At 37.8% G+C, this 21,072-nt stretch overlaps 1 protein-coding gene and 1 non-coding gene across 2 annotated transcripts in view; one reads left to right on the top strand and one right to left on the bottom strand.

Moving 5' to 3' along the window:
• The window catches only part of Smp_154600 (acetylcholinesterase, putative), a gene marked incomplete at both ends in the record, with an annotated part of 42,038 nt that overhangs the window by 5,780 nt on the left and 15,186 nt on the right, over window positions 1–21,072 (top strand). The window contains 4 exons of the mRNA XM_018791797.1: window positions 1,460–1,596; window positions 3,782–3,913; window positions 5,962–6,111; window positions 7,024–7,274. Of these exons, the coding sequence (XP_018645024.1) occupies window positions 1,460–1,596; window positions 3,782–3,913; window positions 5,962–6,111; window positions 7,024–7,274 (670 nt within the window). The remainder of the gene's footprint in view (window positions 1–1,459; window positions 1,597–3,781; window positions 3,914–5,961; window positions 6,112–7,023; window positions 7,275–21,072) is intronic.
• Window positions 7,677–7,743, bottom strand: Smp_tRNA_00696_Gln_TTG.1.1. Its single transcript has one exon. It is a non-coding gene (tRNA).

Below are 21,072 nucleotides of genomic sequence, written 5' to 3' on the forward strand. Positions count from 1 at the left end.
AGTGGCTAGCAGTGGAATCCAAGATGCGCGTTTCGTCCTATTTTGGACTCTTCAGATGGATGTACCAGCATCTCAGAGTTGATGTTCACTCTGAGACTCGAATCCAGTACCTCTCGCTTCAAACGCCATCGCGTTATCCACTTATCTACTGAGTCATGATAACCACTTGCTTGTGCAATGAGGTGAAGTTTAAATTCACGTGGTGTTGTTTACTTGTATCTTCCTAAAGGATGCACATATGCTAACAAGAGACTAATCAATGGCAGTCTTAAATAACAATGGGAAGATACAAGTAAACAACACCATGTGAATTTAAATGTCTTATTTATTTCAAACTTTGCGAGAAATGACTAGGTGTCAAAAATTATGATTAATCACGTAGTACACATGAAAACAAATAAGCACTTCATTCTATTATCAAAGGAGTCCCATACTAGGACGAAGTAGCTGTCGAGTGCTTCCAGATTTTCCATGGTGGCCTAGCTTCAATTGAATTATAAACTCAACTATTAAATTACTTCATTCTATATTTAAAATCTTGATGAGTTAATAGATGTTTTAGGTACAGCAAAACGCAAAGTAACTCTAAAGAAATTTTAGATCATATTCAAATGGGGGCAAACTACATTTTCAGCAGTTCATTCTTAATGATTTTACAGTTTTTATGGTTGTGTGATAAAATCAGATTTGTGTAGTATGTTTCTATGAGTGTCCAGTCTTCTCTTGAATGAGTCAATTGAAGGTGTGGACATCGCTGCTTCGGGTAACAGGTTCCAAGAATTGATGACTCAGTGTGAAAACCTGTATGCCACGGGTATTTTGTTCTGTCTAAGTTTTTCTACTAGCCTGCTATATCAACTGAGATGTCCCAATCTGGCGAGAAGAAGAAGAGAGGATATATTAGATTAAAAATTATTTCTCAGTACTCTATACATCCAAATCAGATCACCTCTTAATCTGAGGTAGGACAGAATTAAGAAGTCTAGCTTTTCAAGCTTCCCTTTGTATAGTAAATCCTGGAGTTCTGGAATTGAATGAGTAGCTGTTCATTGTACTTGTTCTAGGATATCCGAGTCACCTTTTACACAGGAGCTTGAAGTCTGAACGCAATTCTCAAGCTTAGTCTCAGTAAAGTTGTGTATACTGTAGTGAACATGGTAGTATTTAACTTTATGAATGTCCGTTTTAAAATCCAAAGGGTTCTGAATCTCATAGCTGTGACCTCTTGGCAATGGGCTGTGGTCTTAAGATCATGACTCACCGTCACCCCAAGATCCTTATGAGACCGGACCATAGGTACTGGCACTTACTCTATGTTGTACCTATTTACTTTTATATCCCCAAAGTGCATGTAGACACACTTTGACGCGTTAATAGGTATCAGCCACTTTTTAAACCAGTAAAATCACTCTTCAAGTAAATAAATAATTTTCCATGTTATTTTAATTATTTTACTAAGGTATACGTTATGCTCAATCACCTACGGGTTCGTTACGTTTTAAAAAACCCGTAGAACCTATCCCTGAACCAAAGAAAATTTTTATGGCTGACAAATTACCTCCTACTTGTCCACAACCAAAAGATACCATGTTTCAAGTGAGTTAACTCGTTAAGTTTAATTTAGAACTTTCATCTTCCACTACAATTACTTCATATTCATGTTAATCTACTGAATATTAGTAGTAGTCAAGCGGAAAATGGAAGAAGACAGTGACTCTGTGTATAGAAATGAGATTCATATGTTTTCTCAAGATTTTGCAATACTGTTCAACCCCCCCCCCTCAGAAAAAAATACATTGAAAAGAGTGGTACGTACTAAATGGCTATCCGTATATTTTCATGAAAGAATTATTTTGTTCTGTAATATATAATCGACAGTATATGCAAAGTATGAGGAGTACTAGATATTCTACTTTATTGAGCGTGAAATGCTAAATGTTATATTCCATATATCCTTACTTACATACTTACTTACGCCTGTTACTCTCAATGGAGAATAGGCCGCCGACCAGAATTCTCCAACCCGCTCACTCTGTCATGAGCCTTCCTTTCTAGTTCTATCCAACTTTTGTTCATTCTTCTCATGTCTGTCTCCACTTTTCAGCAAATGTGTTCTTTGGTCTTCCTCTGCTCCTTTGGCATTCAGGATTCCATGTGAGGGCTTGTCTTGTGATGCAGTTGGGTGATTTCCTTAAAGTGTGTCCTATCCACTTCCATCGCTTCTTTCTGATTTCTTCGTCCACTGGATGGAATCTGGTTTGTTGTCTCCCAACAAACCATATATCTTATAAGAGATATATATAATCCAAGAAATTCATTGTTTGGATCAGATTCATTGATCACTGAGCAATGGTCAATGTCATTTAGCTCTTAATCCCGATATGATTCTACGGTCAAGTTGTTATATGGTCACTAGTTCACGTGACTAGACATCTTGTAAACGACATTGAAATGTTAGGCGATTAGAGATGGTCAGTCTGAAAGATTGAGGCTCCAGTTTCTCTTAAGACCCCGGGTTCGTTCTCAAACTAGTGTCATTTAACAAGAAACCTTAATTCATCGTTTGTTGCCAACTATTTTTAATCAATTAACAACAGATTTAAATCTCATATGGCTAGATGAAAAGTAATAACTTGATTAATACCATTGCTAGTATATCCATAAGCAAAATATCATTGTCCAGTGAATAAGTACTATGTAATAAAATACGGATAAATGCAGTTGGTCATTATCAATTTATAACTTGGTATCTATATGTATAGGTAAAAGTTGCCATACCATATATCAGTGATGAGAAATAGAAAATCACTTCAATGAGAAGCAAAGGATTACAATTAGTTTCATATTCAATAGTAACTTAGATATGAGGTATTCAATTCTCAAGAAACAAATTAAATCAAGATAGAGAATGAATACAATTGTGTCACCTAGACTTGTTTCCTTCATTACCACCCACTGTCACCAGTTATTGATTACGGCTATTGAATGCGTTCAAACCAGATAGTCTCCATATAACAATGTCTCAGATCAGCAGATAGTGGGTTCATGAATTGATGTCACATCTAGATCTACCTCCCCTTGGGTTTTCAAATAATAATAATATCATAATAAAATCAAACCTTTCAAAAAAATATCTGACTCAAGCCAAGTAGCACAACCTATTTAAAAGTAATTCTAAGGAACCAGTAATAACCAATGAGAAGATACATCCCATGGAGTAGTTTGTTGATAAAATTTCTAACCATAGACGTAAAAATAGAACTTCTGAAAAACAAAAGTCTTCTTTAATTAGACGAGGTTTTGTGGAGATTTCAGTATTTTTCATAGTTGAAATCATGAGTAATTTGAAGCTAGACCATCATCGAAAACCTGGGAGCACTGGACGGCCGTTTTGTCTCATTGTGGGACTCCTCTGCAGTGCGCATCCACGATCCCGCACTCGCGAGATTCGAACCCAGGACCTACCAGTGGACTATCAGTGGTCTATCGGTTAAGTGCTCTGGCGCGAGACTGGTAGGTCCTGGGTTCCAATCTCGTGAGTGCGGGATCATGGATTCGCACTGCTGAGAAGTCCCACAATAGGACAAAACGGCCGTCCAGTGCTCCCAGGCTTTCCATGGTGGTCTAGCTTCAATTTACTTATGGTTTCTTCTTTAATTCCAACACGTCTGACAGACATGAAAATGGACATATCTCCAAGGTGAAATGTTAACTAGTTTTAGAAACCAGGTAGAAAATTAGAATATTAGCTAGTATAATCGTATCCCTTCTTGATTTTTAGAATTCAGCGGCAGCTAGAATGTGGGTACCAAATACACCAATGTCAGAAGATTGTCTTTTTTTAAATATTTGGGTACCTATAAAAGAATCGAATGGTAGTCATCCGAATTCAAAAGAAAAACTTGCAGTTATGGTGAGTTATGTATAATGTTATGAAATCTTCACTTAGCTATTTGTTTCATTCACCCTAAACTTAGTTTTCTTTTGCGTTAAGTCGTTTTTATTCGCCACTTCTTTACACCAAACAAGCCTTCTGTAATTATAGTGAACAGAACACCGGTTGGGGGATAACCGAGTGCATTTAAGCACAAATTACAGACTTTCTCACTAAATTCTGATAACCATACAGTCAATAGGTAATTTGCAAAATAACAATCAATTATCTCAATCTTAACTGTTGTTTCTGGGAATATCAGTTCATCTTCTCTAATTCCACTGTTCATGCATTTTAATACCGATTGCTCCTCATTTCAGTTCTTTCCATATCGGTCTTCTGCCAAAATACATTCTATGTCTGACCATCGACATATACTACTTATATGGATATAAGTAGATCACACTACATAATAACTACATAAATTTTTAATTTAGTTACTTCATCACCCACTTTCTGTTTATACATCCATCACCAAATGACCTAACACATAGTTATCCACAAATACACGTAATCTTAATGACCCTTATCACTTCTATTTTTTCTGTTTATCAACATTCAATTATTGAATATTATGTTATATATCGACATTGGTCTACCAAGGTGCTGAGTACCTGTGTGGTTGCGCCACAGGATTGAGCTGTACTATTCAGTTTGTAGTGTTAAAGCCTATATGGAGTCCAGTTCTCCTGAAAACTAATGTAAAATTACCCTGGCCTATAAGGGTATTTTCTATAACTGGGAACTATATAACGATATAAATCTATATTCATAGTTCTAAGCATCTCGATAGAACTCACAAACCAAACTGATTTTGTATAATTCTGTATCAATCATTTTATTTGCTTTTTTTCGAAAGAAAAGTACTTTTAGTTGTTAAGTACTACATCAGATTTTCATATTTTTCATAGTTGAAAGCGTGAGTCAATTGAAGCTAGACCACCATAGAAAACCTGGAAGCACTGAACGGCCGTTTCACCCCATTAAGGGACTCCCCAGCAGTGCGCATATTTTTCCTTATATGAGCTAAACAAACTAAATTTTATAGACAGATGTGACCGTCATTATAATAGTTTATATCAAATAGTTAGTCAGTCAATGATATAATATGACAGAACGATACATTATCTCCAATCCCTCCCTTAATTATCTGATTTTGATCATCTCAAACACAAGAAATGCTCATGTCATTGGTCCAAATAATTTCTGACAATTAAATATTCGAATACAGGGATAAAATTCTTATTGATCATCTTCTGAATCATGATTTGTACTAGTTTGGTGTGTGCTACTGATGTCGATACATATAAGTAGTATGTCGCGTCGATCAAAAGTGGAATGCTTGAAGGCAGATTGTTGAGAAGATCAAAGAAAAGAAGACAGAAACAAAGAATGACTGGTGTGGAAACAAAAGAACAACGAAGTATGAGACAACTGACTAACATTTGAAGAAGAGACTGTCAAGTTTGAGACAACTGATCAACATTTTACAAATAAAGAATTTACTGTATGGTTCTCAGATTTTAATTATTATTCTGGTTAGAGCTTTCTTAGCGAGTTAGTTTTTCTACGGGATGGGGTCGCTGACCGCATGCCCAACCTTCCTCCTTTACCCGAGCTTGGAACCGGCAGTAACTCTAGAAGAACTACAGGAGGATCACATTACTCCGGGAAATAGAAGCAGATATGAAAAGGATGAATAGCATCTAGAAAGAACTGGAAAGGATTTCCCAGGACAGAGTTGGATGGAGAATGCTGGTCGGCGGCCTATGCTCCTCCATGAGGGGTAACAGGCGTTAATAAGTAAGTCCTCAGATTTTAGTAAGATGCTCAGTAATTTTGTATTCAAATGCGTTCGATTGTTCCTATCTGTGTACCCGTCCACAACACTAGTACTATACGGAATCAAAACTATGCAACAACAGATTTGTAGATATTTGTTTTACCATAATGTATAAGGAAAAAACTTCAGTAAACTGGTGTTATCTTCGTAATTACTTGTCCGATTACTTTTTCTCCCGAAATAGTTATGGATATACGGTGGTAGCTTTTATATGGGTACATCAACATTGAGCGTATATGATGCGAGATTTTTAGCTGCTAGACAAAATATTATTGTTGCATCAATGAATTATCGTTTGGGTTCATTCGGTTTCCTTTATATGAATACAGAAGAGGTAAGTTGTCTTCATATACTGTTTGAAATAACTTATAAACACTAGTTAACTATGGATTGATATTTATGTAACTTTTATGATGGTCCATAAAAAGACAAATAGACTGTTGATGTATTTAGTATTTAGTATAGAATATAATAACCTGATACAAAAAAGATACCGATTGATTGATCACTGGGTGGTGATCAATCTCATGTATGTCAGGTCTTTCTTAGTGAAGATCTATTCCTATCTACCAAGTTGAAATGTGGCCACTGATCTAAGTGATTCGACATTGCGTGAGCCATGTTAAGATAAGTTGGTGGTTGGAGGTAATCAACAGGAAACTCTGGACCTAGGTTTTGTGCTGACATACATGACAATGATTACCACCCAATGATCAATCAATTGCAAATACATCTCAGTCGTACAGGAGATCCGTTGCGCCCCGGATAGCTCAGTGGTAAGGTCACAATCTGACTGTGAAGCTAGGTGACATGGGATCGAATCTGTCAGGGAGCATCAGTTTCCTTAAGATTACAGGTGCACCTTGCTGACGAGTGCTAAGTAGCTAGAAACCTAGCTCCATGGTTTCCTGTTGACTACCTCCAAACACCATCTTATTTTCAGTATTTATTAAGATTCTTTAAAATATATTCAATTTCAGGTAGTTCATAATGCAATCATAATAGAGATGACTAATTTAGGAAGAAAGAAGTTGTAAACTTTTAACTGATCCATTGAATCTAAAGAATAATATCATTCAACGGAACGATTTGGGTTTAATTAAAAAAGAACGTTATGGAAATATCTCTGAATCAAAACTTCGTCTAGTTGAATTAAAATTTAGTGTTGTAAATCAAATCTACTCCAAAATATACTACTTATTAGGTATTGTTAACCATGAATTTCCAAACTTTTTTCTAATTTTAGGCACCAGGTAATATGGGTCTCTGGGATCAACGTTTAGCAATGAAATGGATTAAAGATCATATTGAACATTTTGGTGGTGATCCATATCGTATCACTCTTTTTGGAGAATCAGCTGGAGCTGTAAGCGTGAGTACACATGTCGTCAGTCCATGGTCTCATTCATATTATAACAATGCAATCATGCAATCTGGTTCGATTTTTAGTAACTGGGGTCTTGCAACTAGTGAAGTATCACTAAATCAAACACAAAGGTACTAATCAGCTGACAATTAATATGTCCCTCTTTTGCACAATCATATACATGAGGGAATAAATTATTACTTTTAAGTTTAAACCATGTGTTCATAAAATTTAGTTGTTCATGCATTTTATATTTCTCCTAAAAGCGTGTTGTTTTTGATATGTAAATTTAACCTAGGGCAACTTTAAATTCACTTAGTATTACTTGTTTGAATTTTCTCATTGATGTTTAGGACTGCAATTGATCAGTCTCTTATTGGCATATGTGCATACTGTGCGTATTGCCTCGATATAACCTTATCTCACAAGCATTGTAAGCAAAGATTGATAGTGGCTAGCCGTGTAATCCAGGACGCGCGTTTCGTCCTATTTGGGAGTCGTCAACTAGATGTACCTGCATCTCAGAGTTGATGTTCATTCTGGGACTCGAACCCAGTACCTTTCGCTTCAAATGCCATCGCGTTATCCACTTAGCTACTGAGTCCTGATAGCCACATGCTTGTGAAATGCGGCGAAGTTTAAATTCACTTAGTATCATTTGTTTAAATCTTCCCATTGATGTTTAGAACTGCAACTGGTCAGTCTCTTATTGTCATATGTGTATACTGTGCGTATTGCCCCGATATAACCTTATTTTACAAGTATTCCACTACTAGTCACTACCCATCTTTGCTTACAATGCTTATGAATTAAGGCTATATCGAGGCAATACGCACAGTATGCACATATGCCAATTAGATACTGACCAGTTGCAGTCCTAAACATCAATGGGAAGATTCGAATTAGAGCAACTTTGCCTATAAAACCAAAGAAGTAGCCAATCAGTATATTCATAACAAAAATCGATAAATCACACCGATGAATTAAACTTAATAATCTACACATTTCAAACCATTTTGTGATTGAATCAAACAATAAACTCAAGTAAACATCTAGATATTTCAATTATTGATATTGGGGCCTCCATCAAATCCATTTCAGAGCTTTCGAACATACGGTTATTTTTAAACTGAGCGATTCGAGAACTTTTATCTTCTTAAAATACTTTACTTTAATTCTATTCTGCTTGTGATTGTGGGTATATAATAACAGAGTTATAAAGTAGGTTTGCGCCAACCACCTACTTAAATTTGTAAATACAGCAAAATGAAAGTTCATTCACATGAGAAATATGAAAAAACAAAGAATATTTAACCAAACAATCGTTTTCAACAACTTCACTATCAGGTTCTACAGTTATAAGTCCATAATTTTATAAAGTTAAGATCATGAGTTAATTGAAGCTAGACTATCATGGAAAACCTGGAAGCACTAGACGGCCGTTTCGTCCTATTGTGGAACTCCTCAGCAGTGCGCATCCACGATCCCGCCTCGAGAGATTCGAACCCAGGACCTATCAGTCTCGAGCGTGAGCGCTTAACCGATAGACCACTGAGCCGGCTGGCATCCAACGGTGTTAATGTCTAACTTCAAACCAACTCACGAAATTTAGCAACCATTCAGCAATGTCATCAGTGAGTTGATATCTCTCAACAGACCTGGTTGAACTCCACTGGTTACTGCTTCTCACTAGAACTTCATAAGATTACTAAAATCTCCACAAAACCCCCTTCTGATAAAATCCATAATTCTTATGATATTTTACATAGGCCAAAATAGGACATGAATCAATGAACTTACCAATGTTATATGTTAAAAATGGTAAACATTTACATCTGATATGACATTAACACTTCGAAATTGTGTTATTTTTAAATAAGAAAGTTCATTTAATAAAGATCAGAATAATTTATACTAAAGTATTCAGTCATAATCAGTATAATAGTAATATAATAAAAATGAAAAACTTGTATGAGAAAAATGTATGTAAGGCTTGTTTCGCCTTGTTAATAAGACAGGTGTTGGCGAGGTACATACCTACTTATGCATTTGACCACTCGTGGAGGAGCATAGGCCACCCACCACCATTCTCCATCCAACTCTCTTACATAATCCTTTCAGTCGCTACTCATCCTTTTCATGTCTACTTCCAATTCTCGACACAGTGTGTTACTTGGTCTTCCTCCTTTCCATTTACCTTCAGGATTCCAAGTTAGGGCTTGGAGTTACTAGAATCGGTTAAGTGTTTAACAATATAACCAATAACCGCTTTCCTCACATTCTTATAGAGCAACACTGGAACATGTTCTCATATTCAAGTTAAAAACAAGATACGTAAGCGAACAATTGTTTTCAATTAGATCGTCATCAAGCTTTACTCTAATATACATGAATATTTCTATGAAAATGTTAGACCAATCAAGGTTATTTGAGTCAATAATAATCACAATGAAATAGAATACGTTACCAAGCATAATAATAGTTAAAAGTACTAGTTGATAGTGGGAAGACAAGTGTACTGATAGTAAGAATACTGATAGTAAGAATATTAAATTACGATAACAAAAGTCTTATCAATAATTAAACGTAAGAAATAAGAGGTCAAACGTGGGTAAATAGACTGGAATAGTAATCACAAAACATTAAAATCATTACGTAATAAGAAGTATGTAAGTAAATAGCTAGTGAAGAATACAAACGGAAAGAGGTAGAAAATTTTAAAAAAAAAAATGATAACCAAATTAAGATAATAAAAATAAATTTTACAAATAATAATAATAATGTCATTTATTAAGTTATGTCCGGCCATGGAAGGGATAGGGGGGTTACGAATTTCTTCTGTATACACAAATTGGGATGGAATGTACAAATTCCTATGGCTTCTGCTATATGAAGTAGACGGGAGCGAACTCCGTTGGGAAATGATGGAGGTATACGATAGATCACTTCCCACTATCAACTTATACTTTTAACTATTATGCTTGGTTACGTATTCTATTTGTTACGTCCTTGAATCTGTCTACCCACTTAGTGCCGAGTATAATGTAGATTAAGACCTTGACACGATAGACTGACTGGCTTAACCTTGAGGCTAATATGCGTGAGTTCGAAATAGGGGTAGAGAGACGAAAACTATTCTGCCCCTGATTGGTCGGCAAGCACGAGAGAGAGAGAGAAGACAAAGACAGCTGGAACACTAACCACTTTATTCCAACCCCGATCTAGCACTCGAATTCCCAATTCAGATTAGGGTGAAAAGTTACATGAATAAATAGATGACTAAGCGGACCACAACGTACAATAATTAGGAAAATACAATCATGTCCAAAACTGGGGAATTATAGTAGAAAATAGGGTACAAAAGATTACGTCAAAATGACAATAACTTTAGAACAGAAAATGCTATGGCAATGAATTATACATCAAACGAAAGCTTATGATCTGTAGAATAGGCTAGGGGCAAAAGTAAATGTTACAGTTTTACAAGCTTTGAATTAAATGAATTAACGTCCCCGAAAATAGCTTCCGTAATTTGTTCAGGCTTCTAGTTTTGCGGATCACATCATCTTCCCCCTTGACAAAAAAAAAGTTATGTCATCACTGCCATTGACTGAGTGCATAAAGGAAAAACTGGATTGCGTTGTGGTCGTGACCGATTGGGTTAACTGGAATAAACAAAAAAAAGAAAAACGGTTAGACACTAATTACAAACAGTAGCTAAGATATCATCACTGATATCTCCCCTCAGAAGTATATGCTCTTTTCTTCGGGTCCACCTGCAGTATATCGGGCCTTCTGCGTTTCCGTTGTGATCTCCTAATAGGATGTTGTTCCAGTTGTACAGTTTTCTTAGTTGCTGGACTTCCTATGTCGAAACTGTCCAGGAAGACTTCCCACAATGAGCACATTTTCTCGGTTTTCTGAGGAGTATCAGAACTCTCCAGTATGTGGTTAGCGTGACGTATCCACTTTTGGCCTTCAACCTCCACCACATACATTACATTCCCTCGTCTCCCAAGTATGCGTCCACTGGTCCATTTTGGAGGTGAGTATCGGAAATCACGGACGTATACTTTTTGATTATCTCGGAAGATTCTACTTTTCGCCCCATGGTGACGATTAAATTGAGATTCCATCTTCTGGTTTCTTCTTCCTACACCATTTTGCTTTGGTTTTATGGCATCGAGAGCAGTTTTAACTTTTCTACCAAACATAATTTCTGCTGGAGACAATTTATTCGGCGCTGATGGATTTGGGGTCGTTCTGTAGACTAATAGAAAATCATCAAGAATTTCCTTTATCTTCCCTTCCCCCCTTGCCTTCAGTAGCGCTCTTTTGAAGGTATCCACAAACCTTTCTGCTTGACCATTTGATTGTGGATGGTATGGAGGTGAACGAACATGTTTGACCCCAAACCTGTTGCAGAAGTCGGAGAAAATGGAAGAAGTAAACTGAGTGCCATTATCTGACACGAGAATATCTGGGACTCCGAAACGAGAGAATAACTGCCGTAACTCGATAATAGTCTCTTGCGACGTGATTTGCTTCATGGGTAGAATCTCTGGCCACTTTGAGTAGGCGTCGACACAAATGAGGAAATATGTACCTTGAAATGGGCCGGCAAAATCAATGTGTATACGCGACCAAGGTTCTTTCGGCGATGGCCAAGAATTGAGTTCAGCTTTCCGTGGACATTTCGAGGCTGCAGCACATTTTCTGCACGCACGCACTAAATCTTCGATGTGTTCATCAATGTTAGGCCAGTATACATAACTTCGAGCAATAGCTTTCATTCTTCCAATACCTGGATGAGCTGTGTGCAGTTGTTTCAGAACGAGTGAGCGTAGGTTACTTGGAATTACTACGCGATCAGCGAACATAATACAGTCATTTACGATGGATAAAGATTGGCGTCGTTGATAATACTGTTTTAGTTCATGAGATGTTATACGTGGGGGCCAACCACGCCGGATAAATGTAGCTAGTTGCCTTAAGATAGGATCGCGGAGAGTGTGATCAGCGATTCGAGCAGCTGTCACTGGAAGAATTCGCGTTGAATTGAGCAACATGCTGCTTACATCTTCTTCCACTGATATAGAAGCAATGACAGTATCTTCATTTTCAAGCTTATGATTTCTTATTAAGCGCGATAGTGCATCAGCATGACCAAAGTCAGAGGTAGATTTGTATTTGATAGTGAAATCATAACCCAACAACATTGTAGCCCATCGTTGGAGGCGATTTGCAGTATAAACTGGTATACCTTTCTTAGATCCAAAGATCGATAATAGGGGTTTATGATCAGTAAATAAGGTAAATTTTCTACCATGCAGCATTTTGTGAAACTTCTTAACTGCAAAAACTAGTGCCAATCCTTCTTTCTCAATTTGGCTGTACTTGCGTTCTGCCGAAGTCAACGTTCTGGAGGCATGGGCTATAGCTTTCTCTGTGCCGTCTTGAAACCTGTGAGATATAACAGCTCCGACACCATAATCAGAAGCATCTGCGGCAACAACGATTTCCAGTGAGGGATCAAAATACGTAAGAAGTAGGTCCGATATTAATAGTGACTTTACTTTGTCAAAACTCTTTTGACACTCTGTGGACCAGTTCCATTTTACATTTTTGGATAATAGATGGTTCATGGGTGCTCGGAGGCGATGCAATTGTGGTAAAAAGTTACTGTAATAACTGATAAGACCAAGGAACGAGCGTAGAGTTGCGACGTTAGATGGTGGAGGCATATTTTGGATAGCTCGTACGTTTTCTGGATCTGGGCGTCGTCCATTTTTGTCGAAAACGAACCCAAGATATTTTACCGAGTCCATGAAAAATTTACACTTCTCTTCTTTTAGATAAAATCCATACTCAGATATTTTGGTCAAAACAGCATCAAGTCGATCAAATAAATCGGACTTACTGGAACCTGTAACTATAACATCATCCAGGTAGACAGCGACTCCTGGCAAATTTGCCAACATAGTGTCCATAATTTGTTGAAAAATAGCTGGTGCTGGTTTCACACCAAAAGGCAAACGTTTATATTGATAAAGACCTCTGTGAGTGTTAATCGTCAGTAGTGGTTGGGAGACTGGATCAACTGCTATTTGGAGATATGCGTCAGCAAGGTCAATCTTAGCAAAATACTTCCCTCCATTTAGTTTGATAAATAAATCTTCCTGTATGGGAAGTGGATAAGTGTGATCCTCTAAAGCATCATTTAGACCAGTGGAAAAATCAGCACATATGCGAACAGTCCCATTTGCCTTTCTCACAACTACTATGGGAGCAGCCCACGGTGAATAATTTACTGGCTGAATGACACCCAGTGTTTCCAACCTGTCAAGTTCCTGGTCAACGACTGACAGAGCAGCATAAGGTACTGGTCGTTTTGGTCTGAAGACAGGTTTTGCATTTTGCTTTAACGACAAGAAAACTTTGGTGAACTTACAACAGCCCAGTTTGTTTTGGAATACATCTGCATGTTTTTGTCGAAGATGATTTACATGGGATGTGGTCGACATTTTAGAGGAATAAGATGCATGAGATTTTGAGATATTACGACAGCATACTTTGTTTGACGAATTTGATGGGGAAACATTTTGTGAACATGTTACATCGGAGTTATTTGATTCAGCATCATTATGAGAACACATCAAATCGGAGGTATTTGATTTGACATCATTATGAGAACACATTAAATCGGAGGAATTCGATTCAGAAATATTACGAGAACATGTTACATCGGAAGCATTTAGTTCATAAACATCAGGGGAACATAACACAACTGAGGCATTTGATTCAGAAATATCATGAGAATTTTGGATAGAATTAGAGCAAGGATTATGAGAACATACTTCATTTAATAAACTATTTAAGACATCAATCTTCTCAATCCAGTCCAATCCCAATAGATCTAAATCATGCCGATTTGTTAGATAACAAACATCAGTAAATTTATGTCCCTTGAACTGCACGTTGCAGGTGACTTCTCCAGTTAGCTTCACTATGTCGCCTGAAGCATTTCGAGCAACATGCTCTGTTGGTCGGATGCGTGGGCACCCTAGCTTACGCCATGTGTTTTTGGAGATCAGTGTAATGTCGGAAGCAGTGTCCAACTGAAGACGAATAGGTTTTTCATTTACTAATAAGTTCACGTACTTCCGTTTACTTTGAAATCCCACTTTAAAAGTTGCAAATGTGCTTTTGACTTGACTCTGTAGCTGTCGCTTCACATTTACGCCACAATGTTTGGACTGACGTTTATTTGAGGAACAGTAACCTTCTTTATGACCAATGCGATGACATTGGCGGCATTTGTGGTTCTTAAATGGGCATAACTTCACAAAGTGCCATGATCCGCAGGACCAACATGGTGATGGTGGTTTGCCAGAAGGTTTCTGTGTGTTCACCGTCTTTTGTTTGGAAGGTTTGGAAGATCTGCATGCATTTATTGAAGCAAGATTGGAAGTCTTTGCATTTTGCTGTACCATCGTGGTATCATGTTTAAGATTTAACAACCGTTGACACTCGGTTGTGACCATTTGCAGGGTCATGTTAGGCTCCTGCTCAATGCGTGATAGAATTCTGGTACGTATATCCATGTCTTCCGGATTCTTTAATCCACAGATAAAAATCAGACATTTAAATTGATCTGCTGTAATTTCATTTATTCTAAAACGTTCGCATTCTTTATTTACATGTCCGGCATATGTAAGATAATCATCAGATAAGGATTTAGATATTTGAAAACACTGATAACGGATGCTGAATAATGAGGATTGTTCACCAAAAATTTTAGATAAAATCTGAACTGTCTCATTGAATGATAAATCTCGTGGATTTTGTGGCAAAATGAAATTTACATATTTGTTATATTCAAGTGTTCCGAGTCTTCTCAAGAGTAGGCGAACTTTGGCTGCATCATCAAGATTCGAGCATTCAACACGAAATGTGTCTTCGAAACGGCGAAACCAGGAATCGAAAATCATACCAGAATCGGGATCATAATTGAATTCACAAATAGAATTTGCGATGCTGTCATATTTATCTGACTGAGAATTTGATGATGAATGAAATGAGAGCTTCTGCATCAATGCATCTAAAAGCTTCATTTGGTTTGCATCATTCTGAGCTTGCTGGATTTGTAGAATAGTTTTAAGATCGTCCAAAGAAACAGACATTTTGATCTGAATCAATCAATATTTTTTTTTAAAAAAAATCTCCGTCGCCACTTTTGTTACGTCCTTGAATCTGTCTACCCACTTAGTGCCGAGTATAATGTAGATTAAGACCTTGACACGATAGACTGACTGGCTTAACCTTGAGGCTAATATGCGTGAGTTCGAAATAGGGGTAGAGAGACGAAAACTATTCTGTCCCTGATTGGCTGGCAAGCACGAGAGAGAGAGAGAAGACAAAGACAGCTGGAACACTAATCACTTTATTCCAACCCCGATCTAGCACTCGAATTCCCAATTCAGATTAGGGTGAAAAGTTACATGAATAAATAGATGACTAAGCGGACCACAACGTACAATAATTAGGAAAATACAATCATGTCCAAAACTGGGGAATTATAGTAGAAAATAGGGTACAAAAGATTACGTCAAAATGACAATAACTTTAGAACAGAAAATGCTATGGCAATGAATTATACATCAAACGAAAGCTTATGATCTGTAGAATAGGCTAGGGGCAAAAGTAAATGTTACAGTTTTACAAGCTTTGAATTAAATGAATTAACGTCCCCGAAAATAGCTTCCGTAATTTGTTCAGGCTTCTAGTTTTGCGGATCACATCATCTTCCCCCTTGACAAAAAAAAAGTTATGTCATCACTGCCATTGACTGAGTGCATAAAGGAAAAACTGGATTGCGTTGTGGTCGTGACCGATTGGGTTAACTGGAATAAACAAAAAAAAGAAAAACGGTTAGACACTAATTACAAACAGTAGCTAAGATATCATCACTGATATCTCCCCTCAGAAGTATATGCTCTTTTCTTCGGGTCCACCTGCAGTATATCGGGCCTTCTGCGTTTCCGTTGTGATCTCCTAATAGGATGTTGTTCCAGTTGTACAGTTTTCTTAGTTGCTGGACTTCCTATGTCGAAACTGTCCAGGAAGACTTCCCACATTGAGCACATTTTCTCGGTTTTCTGAGGAGTACCAGAACTTTCCAGTATGTGGTTAGCGTGACGTATCCACTTTTGGCCTTCAACCTCCACCACATACATTACATTCCCTCGTCTCCCAAGTATGCGTCCACTGGTCCATTTTGGAGGTGAGTATCGGAAATCACGGACGTATACTTTTTGATTATCTCGGAAGATTCTACTTTTCGCCCCATGGTGACGATTAAATTGAGATTCCATCTTCTGGTTTCTTCTTCCTACACCATTTTGCTTTGGTTTTATGGCATCGAGAGCAGTTTTAACTTTTCTACCAAACATAATTTCTGCTGGAGACAATTTATTCGGCGCTGATGGATTTGGAGTCGTTCTGTAGACTAACAGAAAATCATCAAGAATTTCCTTTATCTTCCCTTCCCCCCTTGCCTTCAGTAGCGCTCTTTTGAAGGTATCCACAAACCTTTCTGCTTGACCTTTTGATTGTGGATGGTATGGAGGTGAACGAACATGTTTGACCCCAAACCTGTTGCAGAAGTCGGAGAAAATGGAAGAAGTAAACTGAGTGCCATTATCTGACACGAGAATATCTGGGACTCCGAAACGAGAGAATAACTGCCGTAACTCGATAATAGTCTCTTGCGACGTGATTTGCTTCATGGGTAGAATCTCTGGCCACTTTGAGTAGGCGTCGACACAAATGAGGAAATATGTACCTTGAAATGGGCCGGCAAAATCAATGTGTATACGCGACCAAGGTTCTTTCGGCGATGGCCAAGAATTGAGTTCAGCTTTCCGTGGACATTTCGAGGTCTGCAGCAGCATTTTAATGCTACGCTACGACAGCTATAATACTTACGTATAGTGTTTCTATCCAATAGTGTAGAGCCTACGTATACATAACTTCGAGCAATAGCTTTCATTCTTCCAGTACCTGGATGAGCTGTGTGCAGTTGTTTCAGGACGAGTGAGCGTAGGTTACTTGGAATTACTACGCGATCAGCAAACATAGTACAGTCATTTACGATGGATAAAGATTGGCGTCGTTGATAATACTGTTTTAGTTCATGAGATGTTATACGTGGGGGCCAACCACGCCGGATAAATGTAGCTAGTTGCCTTAAGATAGGATCACGGAGAGTGTGATCAGCGATTCGAGCAGCTGTCACTGGAAGAATTCGCGTTGAATTTAGCAACATGCTGCTTACATCTTCTTCCACTGATATAGAAGCAATGACAGTATCTTCATTTTCAAGCTTATGATTGCTTATTAAGCGCGATAGTGCATCAGCATGACCAAAGTCAGAGGTAGATTTGTATTTGATAGTGAAATCATAACCCAACAACATTGTAGCCCATCGTTGGAGGCGATTTGCAGTATAAACTGGTATACCTTTCTTAGATCTAAAAATCGATAATAGGGGTTTATGATCAGTAAATAAGGTAAATTTTCTACCATGCAGCATTTTGTGAAACTTCTTAACTGCAAAAACTAGTGCCAATCCTTCTTTCTCAATTTGGCTGTACTTGCGTTCTGCCGAAGTCAACGTTCTGGAGGCATGGGCTATAGCTTTCTCTGTGCCGTCTTGAAACCTGTGGGATATAACAGCTCCGACACCATAATCAGAAGCATCTGCGGCAACAACGATTTCCAGTGAGGGATCAAAATACGTAAGAAGTAGGTCCGATATTAATAGTGACTTTACTTTGTCAAAACTATTTTGACATTCAGTAGGCCAGTTCCATTATACATTTTTGGATAATAGATGGTTCATGGGTGCTCGGAGGCGATGCAATTGTGGTAAAAAGTTACTGTAATAACTGATAAGACCAAGGAACGAGCGTAGAGTTGCGACGTTAGATGGTGGAGGCATATTTTGGATAGCTCGTACGTTTTCTGGATCTGGGCGTCGTCCATTTTTGTCGAAAACGAACCCAAGATATTTTACCGAGTCCATGAAAAATTTACACTTCTCTTCTTTTAGATAAAATCCATACTCAGATATTTTGGTCAAAACAGCATCAAGTCGATCAAATAAATCGGACTTACTGGAACCTGTAACTATAACATCATCCAGGTAGACAGCGACTCCTGGCAAATTTGCCAACATAGTGTCCATAATTTGTTGAAAAATAGCTGGTGCTGGTTTCACACCAAAAGGCAAACGTTTATATTGATAAAGACCTCTGTGAGTGTTAATCGTCAGTAGTGGTTGGGAGACTGGATCAACTGCTATTTGGAGATATGCGTCAGCAAGGTCAATCTTAGCAAAATACTTCCCTCCATTTAGTTTGATAAATAAATCTTCCTGTATGGGAAGTGGATAAGTGTGATCCTCTAAAGCATCATTTAGACCAGTGGAAAAATCAGCACATATGCGAACAGTCCCATTTGCCTTTCTCACAACTACTATGGGAGCAGCCCACGGTGAATAATTTACTGGCTGAATGACACCCAGTGTTTCCAACCTGTCAAGTTCCTGGTCAACGACTGACAGAGCAGCATAAGGTACTGGTCGTTTTGGTCTGAAGACAGGTTTTGCATTTTGCTTTAACGACAAGAAAACTTTGGTGAACTTACAACAGCCCAGTTTGTTTTGGAATACATCTGCATGTTTTTGTCGAAGATGATTTACATGGGATGTGGTCGACATTTTAGAGGAATAAGATGCATGAGATTTTGAGATATTACGACAGCATACTTTGTTTGACGAATTTGATGGGGAAACATTTTGTGAACATGTTACATCGGAGTTATTTGATTCAGCATCATTATGAGAACACATCAAATCGGAGGTATTTGATTTGACATCATTATGAGAACACATTAAATCGGAGGAATTCGATTCAGAAATATTACGAGAACATGTTACATCGGAAGCATTTAGTTCATAAACATCAGGGGAACATAACACAACTGAGGCATTTGATTCAGAAATATCATGAGAATTTTGGATAGAATTAGAGCAAGGATTATGAGAACATACTTCATTTAATAAACTATTTAAGACATCAATCTTCTCAATCCAGTCCAATCCCAATAGATCTAAATCATGCCGATTTGTTAGATAACAAACATCAGTAAATTTATGTCCCTTGAACTGCACGTTGCAGGTGACTTCTCCAGTTAGCTTCACTATGTCGCCTGAAGCATTTCGAGCAACATGCTCTGTTGGTCGGATGCGTGGGCACCCTAGCTTACTCCATGTGTTTTTGGAGATCAGTGTAATGTCGGAAGCAGTGTCCAACTGAAGACGAATAGGTTTTTCATTTACTAATAAGTTCACGTACTTCCGTTTACTTTGAAATCCCACTTTAAAAGTTGCAAATGTGCTTTTGACTTGACTCTGTAGCTGTCGCTTCACATTTATGCCACGATGTTTGGACTGACGTTTATCTGAGGAGCAGTAACCTTCTTTATGACCAATGCGATGACATTGGCGGCATTTGTGGCTCTTAAATGGGCATAACTTCACAAAGTGCCATGATCCGCAAAACCAACATGGTGATGGTGGTTTACCAGAAGGTTTCTGTGTGTTCGCCGTCTTTTGTTTGGAAGGTTTGGAAGATCTGCATGCATTTATTGAAGCAAGATTGGAAGTCTTTGCATTTTGCTGTACCATCGTGGTATCATGTTTAAGATTTAACAACCGTTGACACTCGGTTGTGACCATTTGCAGGGTCATGTTAGGCTCCTGCTCAATGCGTGATAGAATTCTGGTACGTATATCCATGTCTTCCGGATTCTTTAATCCACAGATAAAAATCAGACATTTAAATTGATCTGCTGTAATTTCATTTATTCTAAAACGTTCGCATTCTTTATTTACATGTCCAGCGTATGTAAGATAATCATCAGATAAGGATTTAGATATTTGAAAACACTGATAACGGATGCTGAATAATGAGGATTGTTCACCAAAAATTTTAGATAAAATCTGAACTGTCTCATTGAATGATAAATCTCGTGGATTTTGTGGCAAAATGAAATTCACATATTTGTTATATTCAAGTGTTCCGAGTCTTCTCAAGAGTAGGCGAACTTTGGCTGCATCATCAAGATTTGAGCATTCAACACGAAATGTGTCTTCAAAGCGACGAAACCAGGAATCGAAAATAATACCAGAATCGGGATCATAATTGAATTCACAAATGGAATTTACGATGCTGTCATATTTATCTGACTGAGAATTTGATGATGAATGAAATGAGAGCTTCTGCATCAATGCATCTAAAAGCTTCATTTGGTTTGCATCATTCTGAGCTTGCTGGATTTGTAGAATAGTTTTAAGGTCGTCCAAAGAAACAGACATTTTGATTTGAATCAATCAATATTTTTTTTAAAAAAAATCTCCGTCGCCACTTTTGTTACGTCCTTGAATCTGTCTACCCACTTAGTGCCGAGTATAATGTAGATTAAGACCTTGACACGATAGACTGACTGGCTTAACCTTGAGGCTAATATGCGTGAGTTCGAAATAGGGGTAGAGAGACGAAAACTATTCTGCCCCTGATTGGTCGGCAAGCACGAGAGAGAGAGAGAAGACAAAGACAGCTGGAACACTAACCACTTTATTCCAACCCCGATCTAGCACTCGAATTCCCAATTCAGATTAGGGTGAAAAGTTACATGAATAAATAGATGACTAAGCGGACCACAACGTACAATAATTAGGAAAATACAATCATGTCCAAAACTGGGGAATTATAGTAGAAAATAGGGTACAAAAGATTACGTCAAAATGACAATAACTTTAGAACAGAAAATGCTATGGCAATGAATTATACATCAAACGAAAGC

The sequence above is a fragment of the Schistosoma mansoni genome (assembly GCF_000237925.1).
Source record: "Schistosoma mansoni, WGS project CABG00000000 data, chromosome 1 unplaced supercontig 0071, strain Puerto Rico, whole genome shotgun sequence".
Taxonomy (NCBI): Eukaryota; Metazoa; Platyhelminthes; class Trematoda; order Strigeidida; family Schistosomatidae; genus Schistosoma; species Schistosoma mansoni.